At 33.4% G+C, this 11,298-nt stretch overlaps 2 protein-coding genes across 2 annotated transcripts; one reads left to right on the forward strand and one right to left on the reverse strand.

Moving 5' to 3' along the window:
* Positions 1 to 4,052: 4,052 nt before the first annotated feature.
* On the forward strand, positions 4,053 to 6,934 carry LOC18039435. Its single transcript, XM_006430259.2, has 2 exons — positions 4,053 to 4,503; positions 5,036 to 6,934. The coding sequence occupies exon 2, from the start codon at positions 5,095 to 5,097 to the stop codon at positions 6,718 to 6,720; it is 1,626 nt and encodes a 541-aa protein (XP_006430322.1). The 5' UTR covers positions 4,053 to 4,503; positions 5,036 to 5,094; the 3' UTR covers positions 6,721 to 6,934.
* A 2,185-nt stretch (positions 6,935 to 9,119) lies between these two features.
* On the reverse strand, positions 9,120 to 11,298 carry LOC18039463 (cytochrome P450 76A1). Its single transcript, XM_006430260.2, has 2 exons — positions 10,200 to 11,298; positions 9,120 to 10,085 (listed from the first exon to the last, which is right to left on the reverse strand). Exons 1-2 carry the CDS (start codon positions 11,124 to 11,126, stop codon positions 9,474 to 9,476), a joined length of 1,539 nt encoding a protein of 512 aa, XP_006430323.1. The 5' UTR covers positions 11,127 to 11,298; the 3' UTR covers positions 9,120 to 9,473.

The raw sequence follows: 11,298 nt of genomic DNA on the forward strand, positions 1-11,298 counted from the left end.
TGATCGTAAAATGATACGACAGCGTTTGGTTTCTGTCATCTTCTTTAAAAGTTCCCAAACTACAGGCGCCTAGATTTCGATGACTGACACGGAGACTGGTCCTGTTGTTCATGTTGAATGTTCAATTGCCGCTGACCAACAATAAAATAGAAAGACTGTAAACTTGATCAAACTGAAATTTTAGATATTTTCTATTACATTAGTCAGGAAATTAAAAAAAAAAAATCCTAATTTGCTGATAATTATCATTTTGTAGATAAAGTTAGATTTTATATGAACTGCATGAAAGTACATCCCGACGATAAAATTTATTATGTAATGTTCAAATAATAATAATAATAACAAAAAACAATACAAAAGGTACTACAATATCTATCAAAGATTAAGGACCTATTAGATACAAAAAAATGAGAAACTAGTTCTTAGATAAGAATATGTACAAACTTGGGGACAGCTAACGGGTTATCACTGATCCCGTAATTCTATTTCATTTTTTAAAATAAAACACCAACAGATTTTTTTTAAATTTCAGAGGGTATTGTTTATTTGAGTTGGTAGGGTTGGTGATTATTTACAAATCGTTGAAAATTTAAAGGGTATATATATATATGTATATATATATATTTTTTTTTTTCTAGTCTGGTTAAAGTGTAATTATGGCATAATTTAGATAGAAAACAGAATGTCCCACCAAATTCATCTACCGGTCCTAAAATTTAATCATACGCTACCTCAGGAGAAAATCTATTCAATTAATATCCATTAGACAGCTAAAAATAAATAAATAAATAAGATTTTGAAGATCTCCCCGCCATCATTTACGTTTTCTTTTCTTGTGATTTTCCCTCCACTTTTTTCACTTTGATACTTAATTACTGTAATCTAATTAAATAAATAAATAAGAGAAAAAGTCATTAAAATTCAGAAAAAGGGGAGATTCCCTAGTGAGGAGCATGTGGGTTTAAGGAGTTTCAAGGTAACAATTGGCTAATGAAATTTTTAATTTTTGTGACAGTTCATTATGGGCTGCCGCTATTAAAATAGAAATTTGGTTTTCCAATATATATAATATATATGCATTGATAGATGGGATAGCTTATATGTCAAATATTCAAGGTTTTTACTTTTTAAGTGTTCCAATAAATTAGAGGATATTATTTCTCATAAGAAAAATAAAAATTAATTGCTTTTGATATAGAAAATACAATCCAAAGAGAAACTCAAAAAATGGTAATTTATGTAGTGTTTACTTTTTGAATTGAAGTATGGATCGTAAAGAATGAGAATTCTGAAATTGAGAGTACAGAGTATAAGTAGAAATAAAATGTTTACTTAGACTATAATGAAAGTGAGGATTGTCAGTCAAATTTCCAATCATATGTTTATTTTATCTTAAATCGAGAGAGAAATATCTTAAATTATAATTTCACCCTTATGTAAAACGTATGTAGCTTTTAGCTTTTAAAATTAATTACTATTAACATTTTTCAATGACGTAATTAATTTTTTTATAAAATTTATTTTAATTATTTAAACTAAAATTATTGATAACATTTATCTATAATTTTTAGATTCATTCAAGACATTTTTAGAAATCAAAGGAGTAGGATGAGACTCCCACCTTCTCATATAGGAGTGAAAATCTTACTCCTCACTCTAAAAGTACGTGGGAGCCATAAAATCATATTCTCACTCCCATTTTTAAATAAACATGTAAATATTAGAGTGAGATGATTTCAGACTCTCCACTCTCACTTTAATAAGTAAACACACTCTTGTTGCATTTTTTTTTTTATTTTGAATTTCATAATGCTTTTTGAAAATGAAATTACCAAAGGAAGTTTCTGGGTATTCACTGTATTCATCGTTATAAAATTTAGAATTGTAATTGATCTTAATATCCAAGGATTATGGGGGGAAAAAAGGGGAAAAGAAAGTAGATATGTTATAATTGTCATTGGAAAGAGATTTATATGCATATTTTGGAATCAAATCCGTTGGGTGTCTTGGGACCATTCTACTATACAGGGGGACCACTATAGATAGATATAATTAATTTTATAAAAACAAATTGAAAAAATAAGCATGAAAATAAAAAGCTGTAGAGCTATAATTAAAGTGAATTCCATAGAACAAAAAGCCACTTCCCTCCATCTCCATGTGGGTTTATTATATACGTTTGCTAATTAATTAGTTAGCTGGAATTTTCATCCTTTTCGGCTAAGTAATCTCACAATTTCCTTTTTCTAGATTATTTTATTATTTTATTTCTTTTTACGTAGCCCAATACAATTAGGATATTTTATATCCCAATTGATGGATTATTCAGGTGTTAGATAATAAAATAATAATTGTCCTAGTCATAAAATTTATTATCTAATAAATGAGTAAGATATAGTACAATACAAATTAAAATTTTTTTTTGATATTAATCACGAGATATCCTGGGGAGGGCCCCAACTGTGGGAGGCACCTTTAAGCCCGTACCACAACCCAGACTAGAAGTCCCCGCTTGAACCGGGAGGCACATGTTCTCCCAACAAAGGCGACTTCCCTGCGACTCGAACTGGGGAGCAAACCCAATCAAGCCACTTAAAGGGACTCCATTGCCAGTGGAGCCAACACTTTGTTGGTACAAATTAAAATTTAATTGTTGAGATTCTTAAGACTCATATGGTATTATGGTTAGACTGTTGTAGTTGAAAAATCACAACACTAAAGTGTTTGTATACACTCAATACTGTAGTTTAAAAACTAAATTAGTCTTATCTTATAATTCTGTATTATGGAAAATCAATAAAAATTTTACTATTTTTATTAAAATTATTATTTAAAAATTATATTTACTCCACACTATTTTAATACATATTTACAACATTTTTCTTTAATAATTATTATGACATAAAAATTATAACATTTCAATACCAAAGACGGCTTACCATTATTGTTGTACATTTCAGTCAGCGTCTAGTCCAAGTGTGTATGACTCTGATCAGATATTGGGTTTGATGATTGGGCTCAGGAGTCCACTCACTGGAAGGGTAGCGCTATATTACTTGCAAGGCCCATGCCACTTGAACTATCTTGTAAACAAGAAAAACATACGGGTTAATCTTATACATCCATAATGCATAAGAAAAATCAGTAAATTTTTTAATTTATATGGAGTTATCCATCTATGAAGATATAAAGGACCTCTCTAGGAAATTTTCCAATGATAATTTTTTTGAAAAAAAAATCATATTTAAGCACAGATGATACAATATAAAAATATACATAGTAGTTAAGTCAAATGATTGAGGAAACAAACAAAATCATAAAAAATAATGTTAGGAAACATGTTTAGTTTTTTAAAAGAATTTTTTAGGATTCTGTATGAGGATTTCATATTTATGGAGTAATTAATATCTATTTTGAGACTCAATTTGTTTAAAGAGAATACAATATAAGAAATGAATACTTCTCATACAATAAATAATCACTATATATGAGGAGATTGAGTTTTTACTTGTTCGTATAATATTACAATTAGTTTTTCTGTAAGTAGATAGTTTATAGCATGAGAGTAATGGTAGATTTATTGAGAAATTAGATATTATTGGGGGATTTTGGGTGTGAGAAAAAAATATTAGAATGATTGAAATAATTTTTCACATAATAGATTTTTCACGACACCATGATTTTTATCCGGTATAAAAGATTTCTAGGTAAATTCTTATATTGTGCGATTGTTTTTATTCTACATCTATTTTCTATTTACTATTTATTTGATATTTTTTACTTTTAAAATCTTGAGCGGGATTAGAATTCCTTTAACAAAGAAAAGCGATAATAAAATAATTAGTTTAAATAATAGAATACCAATGATGATAACAATAATGAAATCTTTCAACAATTAACAATAATTTTTTAACCTTCAATCATTGATGCTCTGCTGACATGTTTAATTAAGCCTAATAACATTTGATGAACAGACAGAGACATGCAGCCAATGGAAAACTCAAAACCCCGCTATCAACTTGTTATGAAGTCGGCCGGGGGTTGAAAATTGGAAATGCAAAACGGTTGTCTTTGTCCAAATTTACACATCTGCTTTCGTTAAAAGGCATTATTAGCATACAAATCTGCATATGCCCTCCACAGAATTCCCCACGCGCCAACATCCTCCCTCGTCGAGTGAACTTCCCAAAGCGCATATCTTTTTCCTCCCCAAAACGGAATCGTATCACTAGTTACTCTTTGATTAATCACCTTGATATCCACCAGCATAAGAAGAATAAACCACTCTACTCTGCTAATTATTAATTTCAATTTTTCAAAACCTCGATTTGACCGAATTTACGCGCTATAATTAAGTATTAAAGTTTGTCTTTTACTGGTCGAATTTCTTTGTATTTTTTACTCCGTCAGTTCTCAGTTTCGATTGCTCGCGGCTATATGACGCTGGGATCGTCCCTTCACTCCTACCCACTCATTTCGCCTGCTCCCTCAGCCTAAGCTAAGGTACCCTCGTTTACGTACCATTAAGCTCTTGATTTCATTTTAATGCCTCTTTAAATTTTACTTCTTAATATTATGTTGATTGGCGGTTGACTTGACTTCTTGTAAATTATTCTCTGCAAATTTATCACTTTTGGGAATTTTTGTTGAATTTACTCTCAAATTCGCTTGTGAGCACTTGGTTTTTCCGATTTCGAGCTCTCTCGCTACGACACGCCTTAGTTGTTCAGAAATTAGGGATAAAAATGAATGAAATTGTTCTATATGATGAATTTCTTATGTGATTGAGCTTGCACGCAAGTCTTTGTTTTTTTTTTTTTTTAATTTGGTTTTTGGCTGATTGTTTTTGTATTTGTGTTTGTACTTGTGGTATATTGTTCAACTAATCCAAGCAATTGTAATTTGATAAGTTCTGATTTTGTGTCCGAATGTTTAGGATTTAGTCAGAAAGTATTTTGATATGATTATGGCATTGCGGGAAATATATATGTTGGCAGCTGAGTGATCTTTCTTACGTTGACATGTTTTCTTACAGGGATTGTGAGATTGCTTGAGGTTGTTGGTTATGATAATATTGTTTGTTTATGTAATTTAATGAGTGGCAAGATGGTGACAGAAACGTGGTTTGGTAGTTTGCGATGGATTTCATGGAAGAACACATCAGAGACTGGCAAGGGAGGCATTGGAATTTTGGCATTCGAAGTGGCAAGCTTGATGTTGAAGGTGGTTAACATGTGGCATTCTTTGAGAGAAAATGAGGTGAACGGGCTGAGGGAACAGATTGTGAACTCGGTTGGGATTCAAAAACTTGTGTCTGACAATGCTGAGTACCTTATGGATCTTGCAGTCAATGAGATAATTGAGAATTTTGGAAATGTAGCAAAGTCTGTGGCTAGGCTTGGCAAGAGGTGCACAGACCCTGTATATCATTGTTTTGAGGATTTCATTAATGACCCACTTATAAATCATTTTGAATGGTTTGGATGGGCATACCGATTGAAGAAGATGGAAAGGAAAGTAAAGAAAATGGAGAAATTTGCTGCAGTTATGATGCAACTGTGTCAGGAGCTTGAGGTGTTGGCAGAGCTTGAGCAAACTCTTCGAAGAATGCAGGCCAATAAGGCAGATAGGGTGAAATTGCTTGAGTCTCAGCAGAAAGTAGCATGTCAACGTCAGGAAGTCAGAAATTTACGTGAAATGTCTCCATGGGTTCGAAGTTATGATTATGTTGTAAGACTCTTGGTGAGATCACTTTTCACAATACTTGAAAGGACGAGACATGCTTTTGGGAATAATCAAATTGTATTTATAGAAGGAAACAGTGATTGTGGACATAGCAAGACCAAGTTTCTTTCTCGCAGCCATTCCTTTTCTGCTCCTATAATATCTTCAGAATTTTCTTCTGACAAGGGTGTGATAAATAGCAAGCAGCGGCGATCTCTCCATCAGTCTGATTCTGGAGATGGAAAGCTTTTCCATTCTAAATCCAAACGGTTGGGTCATGTTGGATCATTTGGAGGATGTATAACAGGTGTGAGTGATTCTCTTGTAGTTGATAGCTGCAAGCCTGCTGGGAGTGCTTCTATGAGATATGGTGATTTTTATATGAAAACAATTGAGAAGATGGAAAGGACACATGTGGGATCCCTTTCTAGCAACAATAAACTCTATTCCAAACTTTTTACATTCAGTTTCAAGCTCGGGTTGTTGAATGCCCCTCCATCAACTCTTGGTGAAGCTGCTTTAGCCCTCCACTACGCAAATATTGTTGTATTGATTGAGAAACTAGCTTCATCTCCTCAGATGATTGGCCCTGATGAAAGAGATGTTCTTTACAATATGTTACCAATGAATATAAAAACTGCTCTTAGGGGCAGGCTTAAGGCATATGCTAAAACTTTGGTTTCATCTGCCTATGATGTTTCTCTTGCAGAACGGTGGAACCTGGCCCTGACACAGATATTAGGGTGGCTGTCTCCACTAGCTCATAACATGATAAGGTGGCAGTCTGAGCGTAATTTTGAGAAGGAGGATGTGGTTTCCAGGACAAATGTGCTTTTGGTGCAGACACTCCACTATGCAAATCGAGCAAAAACTGAAGCTGCAATTACAGAGCTACTTGTGGGACTGAACTATGTCTGCAGGGTTGGTAGAGAAGTCACTGAAACGGCTGTTCTAAAGTTGTCTGCTAGCAAAGATCGTGCTATTGTGTGCTTATGAATTACATTGAGTCATAGGTACAATGATAAACACTTCCGTGTTGCTAATTGTCAAGGTTTCAGAACACACAAGGCATTCCCCTCTTTGTTGAGGTCTGCATTGAGCATTTAACCAACTCTTTTTATCTGTTTCTTCTGAGTAAGGATTGGTCAGTTGTTTCCTTGATGTTCATATATTCTTTTATTGTTTATATAGTGGTTAATTTTGGCCCCCAGTTGCCACTTCCTTGTAAATTCTGTCATGTTTCATTTATTTTTGAGTGGTTTCGCCTATCCTGATTCTATAAACTTGGGTGTCTTGTTACTATTCATATTCATAAGTATTTTTCTATTCTTCATACCAAATCCATACTCAATTAGGAAATATACGCTACAACTTGTTCAGGAGGATGTGGAAGAAGGTCATCTCTGTTCAATGCTTAACTAGATAATAAAAGAAATGATATCATTTCAGAGTGATACTATCCGTGTTTGGCAATATTACAAACACAAACTGTCGCAGAATAGAAAGAATTGACAATAAACACGTTAATTCAAGGAAACTCAAGTCTCTCAAAATATGTTGCAAGTATTTCGAGGGTCTAACACATCCGAGTATCCGACATAATCAGAAGTTGCTAAATAATACTCGAGGCATTTTTTTGGTGAATAACATGGCCAAGGGTCCAACATTAAGACGTTGGTGCATTTACTTCCCCAAAATTGGGATGAGCAAGAATTAGATAGGAACTGAAAAGAATTAGGGGTGACAAATATAACCCAATCAAATTGTAAACGAAAATTTGATGGATTTGAATTTGATTAGTTTGTTAAATGATTCATAATCTCATGATTTGGATTTGATTTGTTTATTAAACGAATTTCTATTTAATTTATTTAATTTGTTTACTAAGCAAATTTAAATGAATCAAATCGAGTTTTGATTCATTACAATTCATTTTATTCGTTTATGCAGAATTAATAACAAATCAATTGAATCTAGATTTGCATACAATTTGTTTAAAAAAATTATAATTAATAAACAAAAATAAGCAAAATAAAATAGAAAAAAAACCCATAAAACTATCATCTTAGAAAATACAAACAAAATCTAAATGAAAAAACAAACCATTGACCTTAAACCCAGATTCGATTCGTTTATTTAATGAGAATCAAATTCATCAATTTATTAAACGAATCAATTTTTTCAAACTCAAACATGTTTAACTTAAATCAAATCAAATTGAATAAACAAATTCCGACCCAAGTTGTCACCCCCAACTGGAATCGGAATCATATAAGTTGTTTTTTTGGGTTGTTGGAATTAGAATCAGAATGAGATATATTCTTATCGATGTGCTTACTTTATCTTATAATTAGAATTAATTGTTACAAGTTATTAAAATGCCTTCAGTTATGATTATGTATTTGTTCGCAAACAAAATAAAGAGTAAATACTTCTACTATAGATACTATTACCATTATTAATATTACAGTAATAATAAAATAATAATCAACATTATTACCATTATTACTATACTATAAAAAAATATGACAATTATTATTATTATTTAAAGGGGGTGAATTTTTTTTAAAAATTTTATTTAAGAGTGATTGTGTCAATTCATTATCATTCCCACTTCTGGATTGAAATTCTCATTCCTTACTCTGACATTTGTGAAGCCACCCAAAATCCATTCTCATACTTTCATATTTTTAGTGCGTAAACACTATCAAGCAATGAGTTCATTACCATTCCCCAATTCAAAAACTATACATAGCACCATTAAATAAGACTTAGGTGGCGTTTGTTTTTTAATTTAATGACTTAAAGTGACTTAACTTAATTAATTAAGTTAATTAGAGGTGTTTGTTTTTATAACTTAATGAGACTTTTTAGATAATTTTGACTTAATAAAATAAGCTAATTTTTTTGGCTTTTTACTTAATGGAGAAATCTGAATTAAGTCAATTACTTGCTAATGTCAAAAATATCCATGTTTTATAATTTATTTTTCATGTTTATCCCAAAACTCACCTATAGATATTTACCCCACATAAAAATATCCCTGTTTTTTCTTTCTTATATTATATATGATAAAATTTGAAATTTATGGTATTTTATATATTAAAATTCTAAAATAATTATGTATTCATTTGAATATAGTTTTACTTATAAATGTTAAAATATTGTGGTATTTAATATATTATTTATTTGACATTCAAATTTAATAAGGATACAAATGTAAAAGTACATATGTTCAGCTTTTTAAGTTGAAAAAAACAAACAACTTAATACTTATTTTTCGAGATTCAGACGAAAAAACAAACATATTATTCAGATTCAGACATTCAGACCTATTCAGAATTCAGACTAATTCAGGTCTATTCAGATTTCAGACAAAAAAACAAACGCCACCTTAGCTTAGGACCACAAATGTAAGAAATTGCAACCATTAAGTCTGTTCTTGCATCATGCTCAGTGATTCTACCCATCACTCCACGAAATAAGATGGGCACTACCTTTCGACTAATTTAAAACCAACAACAACAACAATAATAATAAATAAATAAATAGTAAATTATGTTGAGGCAGTCTTCTTTTGTTGGTGTCAAGACCATCAAAATGGAAGGGTTGAGTTTCCATCAAGAATAGCCAGCATACAAAGTAGCATCGGGAACGTCGGAAACCACTTATACAGTTATAAGGGGGGCGATGCAGCCATTTATTCTGGTGTGCTTAATGACTTGCAACTTTGACGATGCGCTTATCTCTCACATGATTCGTTTCTTCGGTATAACTCTCAAAGGTACGAGCTTCCTTACTGCTATACCAAACCTCTCATTCATGTCTAAGCTCTCTGGAGTGGCATCCTGGCCTAACTCCCAGTCGAAATGGTGAAGCAAAGAGGCAAGACCAAGGTGAAGTAGCCGGTCAGCTAACGAGATTCCTACGCAAATTCTTCTCCCAGAACCGAATGGAATCAACTCAAAGTGCTGTCCCTTGAAGTCAACATTTGAACCTAGAAACCTCTCAGGCTTGAAAGACAAAGGATTTTCCCAACAGTCTGGATCTCTTCCTATTGCCCATACATTCACAAAAACTTGAGTATCTTTAGGAATTTGGTATCCCATGAATTCAGTGTCTGTCATTGCATTTCTTGGAAGCAGCAATGGAGCTGGAGGGTGTAACCTCAGTGTTTCCTTCAACACAGCCTTGAAATATGGCAGTTCAACAATGTCTTTCTCTTCAACCTTTCTGTTTCGTCCAACGACACGGTCAAGCTCGTCCTTAGTCTTTCTCATAGCCTCAGGGTTGCGCAGTAGCTCAGCCACAGCCCATTCCATGGTACTGCTCGTAGTTTCCGATCCAGCCAAGAACATTTCCTGCACATTACATTTAATGGAGTTAATATTATAATTAGACAAGATGTTGTCTAATCTCTTGTTTATAAAAAAGAACTAATTGCTTGCTTTTTATGAATGTAGAAGCTTAATCACCGTTACGATTATGTTGATATTCTGATCTGAGAGTCTATCAGGCCCTTCTTTTCCATCCCCTTCATACTTTATCAATCCATCAAGGAAGTCCTTTTTCTCATCATTCAGTAACTTCTGCTCGTCGAGCCTTTCCTTCACATACCCAGATATTATCTGGAGAACGCATCCCATGTCCTTCATCATGTTTCTCCTGATACCTTGAGGATCCAGGCTTCTCAAGAATGGGAAATAGTCAGACATATTTGGCTTTCCAACCCATTCCATGCACTTGACCATGGCAGCAAAGAATTCCAGCTCTTGTTTGGACTGCAAGTTCAGCAATTCCCTCGACAGAGTAAGGTTGCCAATAAGGCTGAATGCCATGAGAAATAGGTAGTGAGACAAATCTACTTGTCCCGATTCTCCTCGAGCCTGCGCTTCTGCTACATCATTCTCAATGCATTGTATCGTCTTATCAATACACTTTCTACGGATAGGAGCTGTCTCGTTGATTCTCCTGTTGACCGAGAGCTCCGATGCGCAGAGACGTCGAAGGATGCGCCAGTACACGCCATACCTGCCGAAGGCAAGTGATCCTTGGTAATAGTTACGGGCTATCAGTGCATCTGGAACCTTGCGGTCGCAAAATATATGGTCTTGATTCTTGAACATTTCATTCGCAGCCTTAGCTGATTGTATCACTACGGTGTTTACTGAACCTAGCTTTAACCAAAGTACAGGACCATACTTTGCTCTGAGCTTGTAAAGGCTTTGGTGTGGCATGTTTCCGAGATCGAAAAAGTTGCCGAAGATTGGCCAGGCCGGAGGCCCCGGAGGCCGCAGTTTACAGTTTCTCGACTCCTTCTCCTTTAGAATATTTAACAGAAGGATCAAAGCTGCAAACAGAAAAAGGGTCGACCACACAAGCACACTCAACGTGTTTGCCATTTCTCACTTCGTGTGTTACTTGTTTAGTGCTTGTGATTTTGCTCCGACTTTTAATGAACCAACCGTACGCATATATATAATTAATTAAGCTGACAGTTATGATTTTTTTTTTAAAAAAATATCCATTAAGCTACTGTGAAAAAAGATAAGATATTTGTTCTTTGGCTCTGTT

Source organism: Citrus clementina, unplaced genomic scaffold (genome assembly GCF_000493195.1).
Source record: "Citrus clementina cultivar Clemenules unplaced genomic scaffold, Citrus_clementina_v1.0 scaffold_6, whole genome shotgun sequence".
In the NCBI taxonomy this organism is placed as follows: Eukaryota; Viridiplantae; Streptophyta; class Magnoliopsida; order Sapindales; family Rutaceae; genus Citrus; species Citrus x clementina.